General features: G+C 44.3%; 2 protein-coding genes across 2 annotated transcripts; one reads left to right on the top strand and one right to left on the bottom strand.

Moving 5' to 3' along the window:
- Window positions 1-573: 573 nt before the first annotated feature.
- rps27.2 (ribosomal protein S27 isoform 2) lies at window positions 574-4,082 on the bottom strand. The gene is made up of 4 exons (XM_079740636.1): window positions 3,994-4,082; window positions 3,561-3,669; window positions 3,099-3,209; window positions 574-1,524 (listed from the first exon to the last, which is right to left on the bottom strand). Exons 1-4 carry the CDS (start codon window positions 3,997-3,999, stop codon window positions 1,496-1,498), a joined length of 255 nt encoding a protein of 84 aa, XP_079596762.1. The 5' UTR covers window positions 4,000-4,082; the 3' UTR covers window positions 574-1,495.
- A 61-nt stretch (window positions 4,083-4,143) lies between these two features.
- fam189b (family with sequence similarity 189 member B) lies at window positions 4,144-17,292 on the top strand (the record flags this gene model as incomplete). Its single annotated transcript, XM_079748960.1, has 20 exons — window positions 4,144-5,095; window positions 5,939-5,999; window positions 6,347-6,407; window positions 6,510-6,587; window positions 7,752-7,841; window positions 8,042-8,107; window positions 8,325-8,375; window positions 12,028-12,084; window positions 12,328-12,435; window positions 12,656-12,772; window positions 13,386-13,493; window positions 13,743-13,903; window positions 14,115-14,214; window positions 14,310-14,382; window positions 15,121-15,421; window positions 15,559-15,920; window positions 16,014-16,070; window positions 16,159-16,331; window positions 16,485-16,634; window positions 17,038-17,292. The coding sequence occupies exons 1-20, from the start codon at window positions 4,972-4,974 to the stop codon at window positions 17,290-17,292; spliced, it is 2,553 nt and encodes an 850-aa protein (XP_079605086.1). The 5' UTR covers window positions 4,144-4,971.
- Window positions 17,293-19,046: the final 1,754 nt, after the last annotated feature.

Raw genomic sequence — 19,046 nt, 5'->3', positions numbered from 1 at the left:
TAGCAAGTGCACTACATGCATATCAGCATTGCTGGCCCCAATGGGAATAAAACCCTGCGTTACCCCTGTGTGTAAAGCCATGTTCTACCAGTTGAGCTAGGCATATAGGTAGTAATGTTTTTAATATAAACCCTGACCCTGGTATATACTTTGTGATTCAGTTCCACAGCCTTGAGACGTCCCTGCTACAGAGCAGAGCACTTGGTCTTATGTCGGTGACATACTCAGTGATGTCACCGACATACACGCCATCGTCAGGATGACTCAAGGATAGCAGAGCTTCGATAGGTTGGACTCCCGTGTACAAACAGGGAGATTGATGTGCAACCAAGCCAACGGTTTGATCATGTCAGTCACCGGCATCCCTCTGTAGCCAAGGTAGACGGGACTCTTTTCAAACTCCAGGATCTTCAGCTCATCCTAGTTTTGGTCAGTCAGGGCCATAACAGGATCGCTATTAGCAAGTAAATGGCAGGGAGCCTTACCTGCACACAGAGACCCCCCCCCCCCCCCCCAATACCTATTCTCATTACATCCAAAGAAAGACAGAGTAGTTCCCTTTTGTTATGGCTTTATTTGGGTGCAAGTGTTTAAATCCTGATCACATGAGGGAGGGGAAACATTAAAATGTTGCCATAGCAACCAGTTTTGTGCTGTCAAGGGCAGGATGAGATGTAGCTCATGTCCTCATTTGATGTTATTTTGTGTGAAACTCCCAGCACCCAGAAGGCCAAGCAGTACATGCAAATGTACAGACAGACCTTCAAAATACCTGCATCACTATGACATTAAGCCTTATATAACTGATCACTCTAATCAGTTATATATTAAGTAGATTGGACACCAAAAGCAGAAGGGGCCCAATTCAGACAGAGGGAGAATAACGTGCCAACAATCACAATCACCTGCTGCCTCAAATTATAATAAAGTGCTTGTATTAAACTAAAGTCCACAGGGGTTTGAAAGGTTTAGCAAGAATGTAGCCAACATATATCCAGGGGGTACAAACAGCGGGGTTGGCAATACAGCCTGCTGTGCTGCACAGAACAGGCTCTACCTCCAGTAGAGCATTTAGCGGTTGGTCCCACAACAACCACGTTTCCAACTGTCTTCATTTGATTACAAAGTAAAGTTTAATACAAGCTTATGGATCAATCTTTCAGTAAAAATGAAAAGTCCAAGACATGCGAGAAACTTGTGGCAAAAATAATAAATGAAGAGCAAGATTTAGGAAAACAAAAGAAACTAACTTTATTAAGAGATATGGAGGTAAACAACCCAACCGGTGTGGCCTGAATCCTCACTCTGCCAAAGTTTCCTTTGTAAACACTGGAGAGAGAATGCCATCAAACAGCTGTTTCAGATTCAGCCTCCTCCACCGTTGTTGTTTATTGGTAGGTTCTCCACCTTTGAGGGCTCCTGTTCAGTCTGTTCTTGGCAGTGTTGTTTATCAAGTGTCTGGGACCAGTCTCCCAGCAGTGTTATCGCTGGAACACTAGTGCTGTTTTCGTCTGAAAGAGCATCCTACAGGAGAGAGAGATGGGATTAAGCTGGAGAACACCTACATACAGATCAAGGCGTATGCATTAAACTAATGGAGCAGCCTAGTACTCTCACTTAATAAATGAAGTGCCTAATCCCATGATAATACAGAGAGCTGGAGAATAAGGTTACACTAAGATTATATTCATTTTGACTAGAATTAGCTGAGCAGAACACAGATGCCCCCCACTGGATATGAAGGGTTACTGCAGGGTTCAGAGGAGGCACGGGTGAATTGTAGCATGACACAAAACCAGCCCTTGATCTCATACACACCCTTCCGTGTTCATGTGTGGCCATACTTCAGTGTTTTCCCTATATGCACCTAGCAGCGGCAGTATGCCGCTGCTGAAATTCTTAATTTTGAGAGGAGAGCTTCAGCGTATCTCTTTAAAATACAAATGTTATATTATTTTGCGCTACGCTAAATAGTATAACATTCTGTGTGCTACGGACGCTGGATATGCGCTTCATATCCAGGTTAATTAACACACTTGTGAGTAAAGCATATAAACGGAGAGGAGAGCTCTGTCTTATCTCTTTAAAAAACGAATGTAATATTATTTTGCACAACGGACGCTTCATATTCAGGTCAATTCACACACCTGTGAGTAAAGCATAGAAATGGCGTGTAATTTCCGTAAAGTTGGAAATAAATTGGCAGATTCTGAGTTTGCGGTTCAATAGATCATCAGTGAAACATCATTGCGACACAATTGACACCTCTAGCTAAATGTAGTAACCTAGAGAACCAGCTACAACATTGTTTACATCCAAACAAGTCGTCTTTAGCGAACGGTGAATTGCATTGGCTTATATTAACTGTGCGAGTTTAGGGACCGTCTGCAAAGTGCAAAACTGAAAACGACCACAATGCTGTGATTTTAGTGTATAGGGTGGTTTTTGATATAATATATATGTAAATAATTGTTTTAAAGATTATACTTGTATTATGTTCAATCTCTCCATATTTCCCTTGCTCATTACTGTGTACAAATGTACTGTATGTACACCCTTCTGGTGCCGGCAGACACATGGAAACCTCACGGCAGGGTGCGCTTTGTGAGCACACAAAAAAAATTTCACCTCCGCTACTGCAACTCCATCCTAGGGGAAACACTGTACTTCCATGCAATATATGAGGCCAAAGACCGCAACCATTTATTATGTGGATGCAAGATAGTATTCTTTTTTTTTTTTTAAACAAATTCGGAATCTGAAAACAACTTCATCTATCTGTATTTCACACATCTTAAAAACAATACACGTGTTGCATGTCCTTGCAGTTCATCTTTCAGAAAGGCTTAGAGATTACCCATTTCTCAGTCAACCACAAGAGTCAATGTATGCCTTTTTTGACACCCCTTTCAATACAGACAAATGAAAGAGCAACACAAAGGCAAGATATTGCATTGTCATATGCTATCACAGTAGAACGTAAACAACGTCAACAATTGCAAATCGATATGATAATCGATTTAGGCACACCCAAGTCTACGTTTAGTTCCAATTGCATTTACAAATGATTTCCTGAGCTGATGGGTGCAGGTGTTTACCTTCTGTGAGGCGAGCCTTCCCTCCTGTAGGTTGGCAGAGGACTGTGGAGCAGCCGACACAGAGCACGACTGTCTGCGCAGCGCTAAAAACGGTGGTGATTTTGTAGCAACCTGCAAACAAATAATAATTCAAACATTGGTATCAAAACACTGAAAGCAAACTGGTCTGTTGAACGCCACACTACGTCCGAATGTATCGACCCATTGACCATTATGCTGCAGTCAGCACGTTAAGACCATTTGGAACAAGCATTTGCGGAGGTTGCAGATCTGAACTGGTTTCTTCTGAACTGGTTTAACAGGTGGTCTAGTAAGATAGTATGAATCCTGTGTGTCTAAGGTCATCACGGTAAGCTGACAGGCACTAGTTGACGATCACTAATTAATCAATGATCGGGTAAAATAAAAGTCGAAACTGATTTAACGATATTACACTATAACCGACATATTTCCCAGCGTTACCTGGGCATTTCACATCCATGAAGTATGAATTTGGACTTTGTACAAGACGCTTCTTCTTGTGCGACCTCTTCTGCTCCTCGGGGGTCGGGTGCAGCAGGTCCCTGGCGAGCTGTAAACCAAACCTCAGCTCAGCACCACATCACAAAGGCCATATTTAATATACATTACAGAAGAGGATTATCAACATTAACTAATAATATAAAAAAAGTAATGCATCAATAATGAAAGATCGCCGTATGACGTTGACTCTTTGTTGTACATGTGCTTCGCCATTATGATTGCAGTATGTCCAGCCGACGTGGAGCTAAATACTCATACAGCAGAAACGTGTTCAAGTCGACATGAACATTAACTCGTTTTAAATATTAGTTAACCGTGTCGTCACTTTGACCTAAAGCGTACAATCTAAGTTGCATAAAAAAGGCGCACTTACTGGCATATTGTCGGGTTAGGAAGTGAGTGTACGAAAAGACAAGACTCAGGAGCATGCGGTGATAATGTACCGGAAGCTGTTCTGAATCTCTAGAAGGACCCGGAAATAAAAACCCTCAGAATCCGACCTCCGAGTCCGCCGTCTTTGTGAGGTCAACACGTTTCATAAAATTGTTTTATATATATATTCTTCTATTCGATAGATGTTCACATAAAGGTAGGCTATTCCTACGCTACATTGGTTAGTACCCGCAGGTACTTATTGAACATTTGCACACCTAGTTTGAAACAATTAAACAGTGGGCTATGCAAATTGTAATCAGACATGTAATATTAGTTAGGGAAATCTTCATTATTTCATTATCATTATTTCACACTTTACTGTCACCACCTCGTGCGTAAGCCCACAGCACCAGCCTAGCGGTGGACTGAACCTCTGGGTCGCTGCGCCCTCACAGCGCCATCTAGCGTTGGAATGAACCTCCGGGTTGCTGCGCCCTCCCTCCTCCCACGTAGTCATTCTGGGAGCCGAGGGACCATAAATACTGGGCTGCAAGTTATCCAAGTTTTTCCCCCCGGATCCCAGTGTTTGTGGTCCCGGATGCTAAATGACTATGTTGGACCATTAAATCACTGGATTATAAGATTGAACTACAATTGACCATTGTTGTTAACCCTGGGACCGTTTATATTCCGTGGATGGACGAAATATTCAGCCTTTGGGGTTAGTGGATGTTTACCCACTCCGAAAGTGATCGACATTTACCGGTTAAAGTTTGCAAGAGGCAAGAAATTATTAAAATAATTAAAACATTATTCTAGGCCAATTCTGGTCGCATCGAGAGGCGACTTCGCTTGAGCAACACTTGGTCGATCGGCGAATTAAAGTAAAGCCCTGCTCCGATGAAAAGGACATCTTCATAGGAGACAATCATTTACTTCTACCGATTCAATTTGAACTTAAATTATTTCTCTAACCATGGCAAAAAAGTACGATTTCCTTTTCAAACTACTGCTGATTGGTGACAGTGGAGTGGGAAAAACGTGTCTGATCATTCGTTTTGCCGAGGACAACTTCAACTCTACTTACATCTCCACCATCGGTACGTAACGACATCGCTGTGTCGACCCTGCCGAACACAAATGGGGTTCAACTCTTGCAACTTTCTTGTGACATCATCCTCTTCCTGACATTCCAGCTTTTCCCCGTCATAAACGGACCGTTTATGGCAGTTCTTCCGTTGGCTCTACTTTCTCACGCCCATGAGCTCCCCTGCTGTCATGTTCCAACTAGTCTGCTCTACTGTCCATTAATATAAAATGTTCACAGCAGGTATCACTCAATTTCATATGCCAATGGCAGCCTATTATTCAGTAGGCCTGTCCCCCCTGTTCCCTTCCTCTCTCTTCTTCTCTTTCAAGATGGCTATTTCTAACGTGTAGGCCTACTACAGTGGGCATATCGTCACTCCTATCTCGCTGTAAAATCTCTCTATTCCCCAAAGGATGCCCGTGTCTCTATATGGCATGCACCGTTTGCAGAGGCTAACCCTAACCCCCTCCTCTGCCCCTCTCTGTCCGCCCCTCCGACAGAAAACCCCGACAGCAACAATCCCACCGCCCGTGGAAATTAGTCTTATCTGTTTACACCTCAAACATTACGATGATTAAAAATTGATTGATAATTGTGATTGACTCATGTGGAAAAGTACCCTCTATTCATTGCTTATATTCAGTCGTGATTGTTTCCGATATGTTTGATTGATACTTGTGGCCTGTGTGTGTGTGTTTGTGTGTGTGTGTGTGTGTGTGTGTGTGTGTGTGTGTGTGTGTGTGTGTGTGTGTGTGTGTGTGTGTGTGTGTGTGTGTGTGTGTGTGTGTGTGTTGTCTTCTTTCCTCACTATATTTCTCTCTTGCCCTCTTTTCCTTCTCTTGGTCTTATTCAGGAATTGACTTCAAGGTGAAAACCATTGAGGTCGATGGAAAGAAAGTGAAACTACAAGTCTGGTGAGTGACATAGTTACTGGTTAATCACCTTGTTTTGACATTCTTGACATTTATTAAAGGCACAGTATCTGTCGGCCATGTATGTCTGTCTTTATATTATATATCACTTATTATATGAAGTGTCAAGTCCGCACTCAACCCTGTTTCAAAAGCCAACTAGGTGGGACTTTGTGTGGATTTGGTGAAGTTAACTTGACGGTTATTAAGAATATACATTTTAAATGTATATCAGCTAATGTTAATGTTCTATTTGTTTCTCTTTGTGTGTGTGTGTGTGTGTGTGTGTGTGTGTGTGTGTGTGTGTGTGTGTGTGTGTGTGTGTGTGTGTGTGTGTGTGTGTGTGATAGGGATACGGCAGGCCAGGAGCGCTTTAAGACCATCACGACAGCTTACTACAGGGGAGCCATGGTGAGGCGTTGGTCCAACCTACAGACATCACACTATCCCCACTTCCTGTTGGCCCTCTCTCTGTAACTGTGACTGACCTCTGACCTATATCCTCCACGCTAGGGTATTATCCTGGTGTATGACATCACCGATGACAAGTCCTTTGAAAACATCCAGAACTGGATGAAGAGCATCAGAGAGGTGAGGATGAGTTGTGCCTGTCTCCAGGACGACCAGCCAGTAGCATGAGGAAATTCACTATTCTCTTACATAGATTTGAAAGTGTCTCATTGACCCTTCAAATTGTCAAATCCTATGTATTACTCACTGGCACTGTTGCATCATAGCAAGTGTATGTAAGCATGTATTGTATAACCTGTCTCATATGAAGGCTTATTATTTATAGTATCAAATATGTTGAATGATGTGGCTTCATTGGAAGTGAAGAAACACAATTGCCTGCTTGTACCTGGTCAATTGAATATTTGAAGAGCCAGTGAACCTACTGTTCGAGATGGAATTCAAATTAAAAAAAAGTATTTTGTGCTGAGAGGTTTAGGAAAGAAACCTGATGATAATTGTTTAGTACCGTCCTTGTGTAACTGTTATGAGCGTATAATAAGCGATGTTGTATGTGAAATCCCCAACACACAATAGCGTTATACTATAGGTGTCCGGGAAGCCTAACCCTTAAGCGGACATTAAATAAATCTCTGCTCAGACTGAGCTTCACCATCCACACACACCGCTGGTGCACCTTGGTCGTGACGTCAGACTACCTCAGAAAAGGCACTCAGACATCACCAATAGAACGCCACCTGCGTTCAGCAGAGTAGAAACGTTCACATAGTGTTTTGTGGAGAATGGCAAAAACATTTTTACCCCTTTATTTTTCTTTTTTTCTCTAAATTGGGGACTTATTTCAGTAAGAGAGGTAAAACGGCATAGGCCCTGTGTTGAAGACAAATGACCACGTTTAAAACCAATAAAGAAGAGTGGTTTTAGGTTCACTGGCTCTTAAGGAACAACACATTAAATCTAACATACTGATGAAAAAACGGCCTTGCAGTATTTAGAAATAGTAAACAGTTATTTAAAGAGATCCCTGCAGCTTTGATTGCAGAATTATTTAGTATCATCAGAATCGCCACTTAACAACTAAAGTGTGTTTGAACAGTTGACTTATCAAAAGTGTTTATCGAAAACTATATTGGAACTAAGCTCAGGCCAGGTTATTCTGTGTCTGTGATCTAACTTTACATAAATGAGACAGCTCCCAAAGCCAGAGAGAACAACGTCTCTCTCTCTCTCTCTCTCTCTCTCTCTCTCTGTCTCTGTCTCTGTCTCTGTCTCTCTCTCTCACAGAATGCTTCAGCTGGAGTCAGTCAGATGTTGCTGGGGAATAAGTGTGACATCGAGGCCAAGAGGAAAGTTACCAAGGAGACAGGCGAGAAGGTGAGGCGACCTGAAAGAAAGAGCAAGAGAGAGACAAAGAGTTTGAGCTTGTAAAACAAAAGGGCTTTATCAAATATTTGAAGGTATTTGACAAAAGTGGCTGTGAAAAGGAGCAGGAGCCAGGAAGAGGAAGTAACAGTATTATCACTCAACATCATAGTAGAGTGTAACCAATCAGGGCTGGGTTCTGCTTTTCACAGCTGGCAAAGGATCATGGGATCAGGTTCTTCGAGACGAGTGCAAAGTCAAGCATCAACGTTGATGAGGTGAGAGACCACTGTCTATCTCTCTGTCTATCCTCTCTCTCTCTCTCTCTCTCTCTCTCTCTCTCTCTCTCTCTCTCTCTCTCTCTCTCTCTGTACGTCTGTCTATCTGGCTGGCTGGCTTTCTGGTCTGTATACGACTTGCTGGCTGGCTGGCTGGCTACTAATATTATTACCTCTCTAATCTTCTATCCTATTTGTTTTATGTCTTTTCCCACAGTCCTTTATGGCTTTGGCACTGGACATCCTACACAAATCCAGTAGGAAACCAGTAAGTACAAGCTAATCCATAAGCCAAAAGAAAAACAGCAAAGAAGAAATATGAATGCAGTAATATTTCCTATGTTCCCTGAGTTCATAGTTGCTTTGCTGTGTTTCCTTCAAACAGGGGCAGAACGACCGGGTCAGAATCACCAGCACACAAAAGAAGTCCTCCAAATGTAATCTCTTCTAGATCCTCTCTTGTGTAACACACACGTCACTACTATCATGTTTACAAGTAACAAAACAGTAAACTACAACCACAGGGACAGAAGAAAACGAAATGAGCACCTCCCATTAATGTCAATTACTGTAATTCATATTATAGCAAGTAACATGACCGGAGACAATCAGAAAGACCCATAATCAGTGTTTCCTTATGCTGTACCGGAGGTCTGCTGTTACTGTTTGAGTACACTTATGCCGCATTCAACCCAAAGCAATAACCCTTGTTTACCCTTGGTTTGACCCCAATGGATCAACCATCTCATGGTGGCAGAAAGTCTAGGAATGACCCCAGCCTTAAGGTTCTGGGTTTATGGTACCCCAATAGTCCACCTGTATGCATCCCTGAGCAAGACGCTAAGAAACACACCCTCTATGCTAAGGTCGACCTTCATATCTCGACTCTCCAACGTAGATTCAACATTGATCCCCCACTTATCATGACCCCCAGAAGCCAGAGTGATGCTCAGATAGGTTAGGGCGGAACTAAAGTTACCGGATGATGGCAATATTATAACCTTTTTATTATTATTATCTCGTCCATACTATGGTTGGATTAGGCCAAAATGCTGAATGAATTTCCATTCTGTATCGATTTTTCGGAAGCAGATTTTTTATTATGAAAGGAATATGAATGACCCACAGGAGATCGGTTTGCTGTCTCCATCTGGTGGCCATTATTAATTCACGTTTAACTGTAAGACAACCAAATGAGAAAAAAACTTTTCAATTTTATATCTTTGGGTGTTTTACAGCAAAATGTTCTTTGGACTAGATCTCAGCTGATTATTTTAAAGTGTCAGTATAATTGATGTCTAGTGATACAGGAGTAGAGGAGTAGTTTAAACAGCAGCAAAGCAATTATTTCTCACATTAGAAAATTGACTATCTTTTGGGGATATATTTTAGGCTCAATCAATCAATTTCAAGCCTTAACCTCTTTGACGATCTTTTGTTTAAGCGTCTGCAGCCTTTGCATACACTATGTACACAGGAAGTGCGTTTTTATTGACATTTAATAATATTGAATTCTGGAAGGAAATCCTAAATAATTCATAGAGCTTTTGCAGGTGTTAACTGAATGCTAGGATTTTTTTCACATGTTGCATTATTTTCCTTTTGAGCCTTACACTTTAACATTGAATGAAATAATATTCCAGCGGACATCGTACACCTCAAATGTGTTTTACATTTGTAGTACATTTTGCCCATATCTTCTTGGAGCATTAAAATAGGTGAATATTGGACCGACTATAATGGTGAATGGTTTGGTAGTAATGAGGGTGGGAATGAAATAGAAGAGAGGAGCAGAGACAAGTGCAATAAGAGCAGATGAGACATCAGAGAAGAGAATATATAGGCCTATGGCTAAAGTATAGAAGGAATGAAAGAGATATGGATGCAGAGACATTCCCTTTTTATATCTTAACATAATTGTCTCGGCACTGTTGACTTCTATTGTATGTGCTTTTTTCAATTCTTACAATGGGTTCCCGTTTCTGTGATACGTGACAAACATTCATTGTATAGGCATTCATTCATTCATTGTCTACTTTCTATTGTCAAACACGATACTCAATAAAGTAAAAAAGGAAAAAGAAAATGTAACCAAAAGCTGGTTTTATGTAACATTGTGTCTATGAAAATGTTCCCCTTCAAAACGTCATAACAACATCTGTTCGAGTCAAAACCATTTGCGATTTGGCCATTGAAACAGCCGTTGTACCCTGAAGCTATGGCTTCCCACCGTCTCAGCATCAGCACCACCTCGACGACACGCGCACTGTGCCGCATCTCCGTGCTGACTGCACGTTCTGCGTGCCTTGTCATCACGTTGGGCAGGTATCGGTTTGCAAACATGATACAATTCGTTTAACCCCCATTGCTTTATTTAGACGAACACACAGACCAGTACATTGACTTGCTATGTATCGGATATACACCACGTATTATTGATGTTTTTTGTGAAGCACGGGAGGATACAGTGAGGTTGTCTTCTACGATCAAAGCACACACGGGCCGGACGGGATGCCCGCGTTACTGCAGGGAGAAACGAGGCTGGCGGGTGGTGGTGGTGGAGGGGGCTGCGAGTGGACCACCGCAAAACTCCAGTGAGAGACGAAGAGAGGATAGCATCCGACGAGAAACTTGTTATGGTGTCGCGAGCCGAAGTAGCAATTTGAACGTCGCTTGAAAATATTTCCTCGCGGTTTATATTGACATGTTCATTACCTCCCGAAGGACGTGCATCGGCCACAGGCTCATATCTTGATCCATATTTATCCTCTCACGAAGACGTGGACCTAGCACAAGGAGGACCAGCGAGCGCTCACATCTTTTAGATGGTGCTGCTTTTTGCATAGAGGAACGCTTAAAACTAAGAGACTCTTTTGGGCTCCGGTGAGTGGATCAGTAGACGTTTAATGGGCTGGGGATCGGCTCGTCTCCGTACAGCGCACCAGGGGTTTGGGGCCTGCTTCGTACTAATGTTACCGCAATGCTACGGGCTGGCCAATATGTAAGACCGGAGAAAGAAGGATGAAAGATTGGAAGGCAGATGCTATAGAAAAAAAATATAACAAGATTCTGACTGATGCATGAAGTGACACCCATTCTCATTTCTAGCGTCTCTGACTAACGAGCAGAAGGACCGTGGCTTTGTAAGTGGATAGAGTCTGTGTCCATACACCCACCTACAACCGAAGATAACGCTTGTGTACAATTAGTGTGTGTAACGTTAGTGTTTCGGCGGGGGGGCGATTATCGTACTCCAACATTCTGCTGAGCAAGTTCTTGGTTGGACCCCTCAGTGTGACTTGGACGACAGCCCCAAGCCATGGTGGTTGGTGCAGAACGGGAGGCACCTGCCAGTGGGAGCCTTGGTGCAATATTGTGACAGAGAGGGTTCCTCAAGCCAACACTGAAGTAAACACCTGTACCACTCCCTCCCCCACCGCCCCCCCTAAGCTGTGTTCCTTTTACACATCCCACCGTCTACACAGAGAGAAGAGTGGCCCTCTAAGCTGGCAGAGGGGGCGTTCTATACCAGGGATAACATTTAGGGCTAGCGGAGGCGGCATGCCTTCCCCCTCGGACTCCAGCAGCGTGGCTTCGGCCTCGGGTTCCCGGGGCTGGTCAGACAGCCGGCGGGGCATGTCGGGCCGGGGGCAGGGGGGGGCACGGCTCCTGCTGTACCTGGGCCTGTGCCACCTGGGCCTGGGGGCCATGGTGCTGGCCTTCTCCTTCACCAGCATGGCCTTCACGTCCTCGGCACGCGTGCGACAGTCCTGTCCCTTCTGGGCCGGCTTCTTCGTGAGTGACAGCCCAACTGACCACTTACTAACCTCAAAATATCAAACCTTTCTTTAAACATGGTGGAAAATATGTGTGTGAATGTGTCTTCTTTAATGTGCACGTGTGCCTTCTTGTGTGACCAGGTCGTGGCTTCAGGGGTCGTGGGAATCATCTCTTGGAGAAGACCCCTCACTTTGGTGGTGAGTAGAGTTATGATGGGGGGATTAGTATGTGTATTAGTGTGTGTGTAAAATAATGTGCAATAGTATTTGTATTAGTATGTATTTTAGTATGTGTATTATTGTGTATTGTACAGTTCTGTTCCCCCCCAATGTGACTTTCAGTTTAGTTTTTGTATGTATCATGTTATCACTGTTCCATGCCTGTGTGTGTGTGTGTGTGTGTGTGTGTGTGTGTGTGTGTGTGTGTGTGTTACCCAACAGGTATCTTTGTTCATGCTGCTGTCTGCAGTGTGTGTCATCCTCAGCCTGGCTGGCTCCATGCTCTCTTGTCAGAACGCACAGATGGTCAAGTCCATGCTCACCTGTCAGGTATCACCAATGACATTCTAGGTGCTAGCCAGGCACACACCGCGAACGCAGAAGCAATGGGTGCATTGAAAATAGCTTATGAAAAAAAAAGAAAAAAGAAAGCTTATGAATCCCATCCCTGTGTGTGTGTGTGTGTGTGCGTGCGTGTATATGCCTGTGTTTGTGTGTACGTTTGTGTGTGCCTGTGTGCGCCTGCGTGTGTGTGTTTGTGTTCTACCAGGTGGAGAATGGCCTGTGTGTGTGCTGCGCACCGACCCACTCCTGCTCCATCACCGAGGAGGACACCCTAGTGCTCTACCTGAACGCTGACTGCCACTCGGTCAGACACCAGCTCAAGGTGGGTGGGGTGGGTGTGTGTGTGTGAGAGAGAGGGAGAGAGAGAGAGAGAGAGAGACAGAACTGTGGCATTGTTGGTTTCTTTTTTCATCTTAATGCAGTAAAATGTTAGCCAAGTCAACATAAGGAAAGTGTCTTGCACAAACCTTTCCTAATAATGTTTGGAAAAGTGAATACAGGGTCCATACATACAGAAACACACACACACGCACACACACACACACACACACACACACACATACATACTGTATGTACATAAATACATACAGTACATGCATGCAAACATACATACATACATACATACATGCATACATACATACATACATACATACATACATACATACATACATACATACATACATACATACATACATACATACATACATACATACATACATACATACATACATACATGCATGCATGCATGCATGCATGTATGTAGTACATAACAATAGAATGTAACATGACCCAATATCCCCCCGGGGATCAATAAAGTATTTCTGATGCTCCTTCTGTATACACGTGCGCTCACAAACTTATGACCTGTGCAGCGATACAGGCCTATTCCAACGTGATTGACTTGACCAGTGTCCCATCCTTCCTCTGTGACACAGGACCTGCTGTTCAGCGCATGTGGGCTGAGCATTCTCTCCACCATCATCTGCACCCTGTCCACCGTGACGTGCAGCATCCACATCTTCTCCCTGGACCTTGTGCACCTGGTGAGCCGCCTCTTATGCTCTGCCAAAGGATTGTTTTCTGCCAGTCACACAATCCGTTGTGTGAAAAGAAACACACTGCCACCTGCAGGATGAATAGGATTAGATTTTGAACGTAATGTCAAATGCAGTTTTACAAATTCTTCCGTAGTTTTACCAACCCGCTTTTATGATGATGCTGATGGTGATGATTGGGATGATGATGGTGATGATGATGACGATGACAATAGCTCTTGTACTCATTTCGTTTAGCTTGCACCTCATCGCACTCGCTCCGTCAACCCAGAATGCACCACTCCCCAGGATGCCTTCCTCACCAACATCATGGACTTTGAGGAGTTTGTCCCACCCATTCCCCCTCCCCCCTACTACCCCCCGGAGTACACCTGCAGCTCAGAGACAGACGCTCAGAGGTACAGCATGCTCCCTTCATCGTCCTATCCCCCTCCTCTCCCTCTCTCCCTCCCTTTGTCTCCCAGACACACATCAACACTTCAATTGTGCACTCTAACAATTAATAGATAAAATAGGGCTCTGCGTTCAATGCAGTGCGACACTCGATCAATGCAGTGCGATATTGAACAAAGGCTACACAGGCTGGTAATTATGCATTGTGTTGTGCAGTATCACCTATAATGGCTCAATGGAGAGCCCCGTTCCTCTCTATCCCACCGACTGTCCCCCGCCGTACGAAGCTGTGATGGGACAGAGGGCGGCAAGCCAGGTGTGTGGTTAGGTGATAATATGTGTCAATATGTTATACAGACATGATTGAGCTGCTCTGTATTCCAATGGATTTTCACTGCTGTGATTGTCTAGGCAACAGTGTTCGACACCCACGGCACTGAGCTGTCTGGGGAGAGAGTCACATCCACTGCCTTCAGCGGAGAAGGTTTGGCTCCTTCACATGATCCGGTCCAATACGGTCCAGTGACCTCTAGTGGGACAGGGATGTGTGTATGTGTTATTAGTGTCACCAGACAGTGGAGTGTGTCTGTGTTATTAGTGTCACCTGACAGTGGAGTTTGTCTGTGTTATCAGTGTCCCTAGACAGTGATGTAGACAATATTATCAGTGTCACTAGACAGAGATGTGGAAGGTGTTGTCAGTGTCACTAGGCAGTGGAGTGTGTATTTGTTATCAGTGTCACTAGAGAGTGATTTGTGTCTGTGTTATCAGTGTCACTAGACAGTGATGTGTGTCTGTGTTATCAGTGTCACTAGACAGTGATGTGTGTCTGTGTTATCAGTGTCACTAGACAGTGATGTGTGTCTGTGTTATCAGTCTCACTAGACAGTGATGTGTGTCTGTGTTATCAGTGTCACTAGACAGTGATGTGGACTGTGTTATCAGTGTCACTAGACAGTGATGTGTGTCTGTGTTATCAGTGTCACTAGACAGTGATGTGTGTCTGTGTTATCAGTGTCACTAGACAGTGATGTGTGTCTGTGTTATCAGTGTCACTAGACAGTGATGTGGACTGTGTTATCAGTGTCACTAGACAGTGATGTGGACTGTGTTATCAGTGTCACTAGACAGTGATGTGGACTGTGTTATCAGTGTCACTAGACAGTGATGTGTGTCTGTGTTATCAGTGTCACTAGACAGTGATGTGTGTCTGTGTTATCAGTGTCACTAGACAGTGGGTCTCTGCTGATGTCGGAGATCGTGGACATCCCTGACGACTCCTCCCCCTCGGAGGACTCGTGTCTGGTGGAGATCGGGATGAGGAGCCAGGGGGGGAGGAGCTACAGCACCGGAGGTGAGGGGGGTCGGGGTGCGGGGGAGGCGTCAGAGTACGTCAGCTTCCGCGGGCCGCCGACTGTGACGCCAGAGAGCCCTCTGGCGGGGGGGCCGCGGGCCAGGCGGTTCTTCAGGGGGGAGAGGTCCAACTCCTGCTCCTCCCCAAGTACAGCTACCACCACGTATAGGTAGGGACCATCACACACACACACACACACACACACACACACACACACACACACACACACACACACACACACACACACACACACACACACACAAACACACAAAGACAAGGACTATCCCCTGCTCTATATCTTTACAGGTCTCCATTATTGCGACGCCAGGCCATTCTAGCCAGTAGTTGCTCACAGCTGGAAGTGCTATCAGCCGCCAGCTCTAAACAGCACTCCTCCATCCCAGAGATCAGGCTGGGACCCTCCTTACAGTTGTCCCAAGGATCTGCTTCAGTCTCCTCAGCTCTGCCCAACAAGTCCTCCATCTCCCCTGGGGAGAGGCAGGTCCCGGGGGGGCTGGCTCTGCCCCGCCAGCACCTGTTCCTGCGACGGAGGGGTGGGAAGGGGAAGCAAGATGCAGCGGTGGGCCGAGAGAGACTCAGCGATGGGCTCCTGTCTCCCTTAGTCAGGTCTCATAGTGACCCTGGTCTGAGCAGCTCCAACAGTACAGGTGAGAAGGACTTCACTGACCCCGATCCTCAATGAGTTTACACACAATTACATATTGACAGTATGTTACCTCCATGTAATTTCTCTTGTGAAGTTGACTTTATCAGCTCCGAGGGCAGTAAGGAGGGCTCACAGATATCCACAGACATAGGTAAGGGTGTTGTTACACACATTAATAGAATACATCACAACACTCTTTAACGGTGGTTCTGTCTATCTGTTGTCTATCTCCTCTCCAGGGCCGTCCTCTGAGGCCTGCCTCTTGAGACACCCTACTTCCCCCCCTGAAGGAACCCTGCCCAGCAAGGGCGGCCTAAAGGAGGCCGGCACAGGGTCCCCACTGCCCCAAAAAAACCCCACCTCACCGCTGCACTTACCTAAAGATTATCACCGATCCCTAGGAGACCTCAAGGTCAGTCCCTAGAAGCAGTGTGAACAAACACACTAAGAGGCTAATTATAAAAAGAGAATTGACCTGCATGTGTAACATGCAACCTTAGTTACCTTATTCATTTTAATCTGATTCTATTGCTTCTCTTTTCTTGTATCTTGTATCTTCCATCAGGTGACCCGTGTCCTGGTGGCTCGGTTTCTCCAGCGCTCCAGGAGGAACCTGGCGCCCTCTTCTGATCATACGGGCAGCCCAGGCGGCCAGGGGACCAAGAGGAGGGCTGGGGCGGAGGGCCCCCCATCCACCCACCTCCCCCTGGAGCAGGTCACACATTTAACCTCAACATTTTACAAAGCATTATTTGGCTTCTTTCCGGTCTATCTTGAATAGTTAATTTTTACAAGATCAGATCTTCTCTGTAATGCAATTGACCTGGGAAAAATAATTGGCCTCTGTGCAAAAGTGTACTATTTTTCTACTACTACTGTCTCTTGTATATTTTATATTTTAAAGGTAATTTAATATTTGTAATGCTTTCTATGTGCTATATATATATAAGTCCCGTAACATTCGGATGATAAACTATGAATACTCAATCATATAGCTTAAAGCAGCAAAGGAAACGCTGTAAAAAGTCTTCTGAGAACTGTGAACTACAAGGTGAACTAGATTTCTAGCTCCACTGCCGCCCTCTCAGTAACGTCACCTGTCATCTCATTGAATCCAGGTGATAAGAAGCTCCTTTGGCTCCAGTCGAGGTTATTCCAACCCCAACCCCCACAATCCCCATCACCGTGGACACAGCCATTCCCACAGTGACAGCCGACACAACCGCCACGACAGCATCCATGCCCCGGCGTCAATGGGGATCCACCTGCGGAGCTGCGGGGACCTGAGCTCCTCGTCCTCCCTGCGACGACTGGTCTCGCCTCATGCACTGCATGGCTCGTCTGGAGCGCTCTACTCAGAATCTGCCCTGTGAGGGAGGAGGAGAAGACGGGGGGGTGGGTAGCTAGCGACAAGTAGACAAAACAAGTGTTTGATATCAAAGAATGGAGGCAGGAGAAAAACACCTCCTGTTTAATGACACAGTATAGGATAAGGGGGCGAGGGGGGGGGGGCAGATTATTTGGGCAGGTCAGCTGAAGACGTTTTGCTCTCCCTCTGATTCTCTCAACCATCTCTGCAAATGGCCTTATTCAATGGTGCTCCATCGCACCCTCACTGAACACTGCAGAAGAGGTAGGGCTCCCAGCAGTAGCTGTAGGAGACCCCCAGATGCCTCTTGCTTAATACGGCTCTGCTCCATGTGGATATTAAAGATGATTAAAAACCCATCACCATCCACCAAGAGCAATATAGCACGACAAGACCGTCTCCACCTTTGTACGCAGAAAATATCAAGACTATACTTCATGAAGGAAAAACCTCTTTAAACTCTCTACCCCAACAACAACCACATACAGTGGGTTGCATATTATGGGCTGCAGTATGCAGCTGGCCCCTTTTGTACATTTCTACTTATCCAGAGATGCTCTCAGGTTAGGTTATCATGTCATCCCTCCTTAATTTGTCTTCCATCGGAACAAAAGAAATGTATCCTCGTGCACTACCCTATCCACACTTTGTTCCCCCGCTTCACAATGCAAGTACTGCAGAAAAAACACTTCACATGCGACTGGATGCTCAGCTGATAACTGTTTGCTACATTTCCTTTTCTAATAATTTCACAATCTCCACAGGAATTCCAGACAAACCAGCCATCTGTTAAAAATGTATGTGTGCTCATTCCACCACATTAGTAACAGGCAGTGAAACAGAATTTCCTTCCTGAAGACTCCTGGATGCAGTGGTTTTATTTAAATATATGCATGTTTTTTTGCCTTCAAAATGCAGCAGGGACCGTGTGCATTGTTAACATCATGAGCAACCGTAACAATTAATTTTCCTCTGAATGTCTATCTGCATGTTTTGACAATTACTCTTACTTTCTCTGTCTTGCACCCAAAGTCTTTGATTATATCCAGAATAGCGTGGTGGTACAATTAAGTGAACTTGAGTGTCTGAGTTGAAGGAGCCTAAAGGAATTAATCTCAATTTGTGACAAAGGGGGTCAGGCAGTAGCTGCATCCATGGGTCAATTAAATACTGACCTTTTTGGACAAAAAAAAAATAATATATATATATATATATATTTGTATGTATATATATGTATTTATTTATATATATAAATATATATATATAGTGCAGTCTCTTGCAAAAAATGTACAGATGTAATTATTTAATAAGAGTTGAAGGAGAAAACATTGTATTTCCTTGAGACTGTGGTGACTGGTGGGTACTGAGTGGGGGGTGTCGACGGGTGCTGGAAGTGAGGGCTGAGAAAATGTAATGTTTGTTGGGCCTCCAATGACATGGTAATTACATATCTGGAGTAACCTATGCTATTTTCTTGACTCACATTGGTTTTATATGAGTAAAGGGCACAATTTGAATACGCAGACACACACGTATATGTATCTGATTGAAAATAAAATGAAATATCGTACAGTACACAAAGGCACACACATACACACTTATTTAAGCACTAAGCTGTGTTTCTTGCAAAATAAAGTATTATTTATTTGAAGAAATATAGTATATCTAAATGCCAGGCTTAACAGGATAGCAGTTATGGAATTATGAACCAATAAAATAAGTGTATTATATTAAACATATTCCAAATTTGAAATGCAG

The sequence above is a fragment of the Pollachius pollachius genome (genome assembly GCF_949987615.1).
Source record: "Pollachius pollachius genome assembly, chromosome: 1".
Taxonomy (NCBI): domain Eukaryota; kingdom Metazoa; phylum Chordata; class Actinopteri; order Gadiformes; family Gadidae; genus Pollachius; species Pollachius pollachius.
Note: the sequence above shows the minus strand (reverse complement) of the source record. Positions and strands in the feature narration are given on the sequence as shown.

What these genes read in the sequence shown, in the direction of transcription:
- rps27.2 (XM_079740636.1), bottom strand. An exon ending in CATGGATGTGAAATGCCCAG is followed by an intron (nt 3,210 to 3,560) that starts GTAACGCTGGGA and finishes ATTTGTTTGCAG; the next exon opens with GTTGCTACAAAATCACCACC. An exon ending in GAAGGCTCGCCTCACAGAAG is followed by an intron (nt 1,525 to 3,098) that starts GTAAACACCTGC and finishes TCTCTCCTGTAG; the next exon opens with GATGCTCTTTCAGACGAAAA.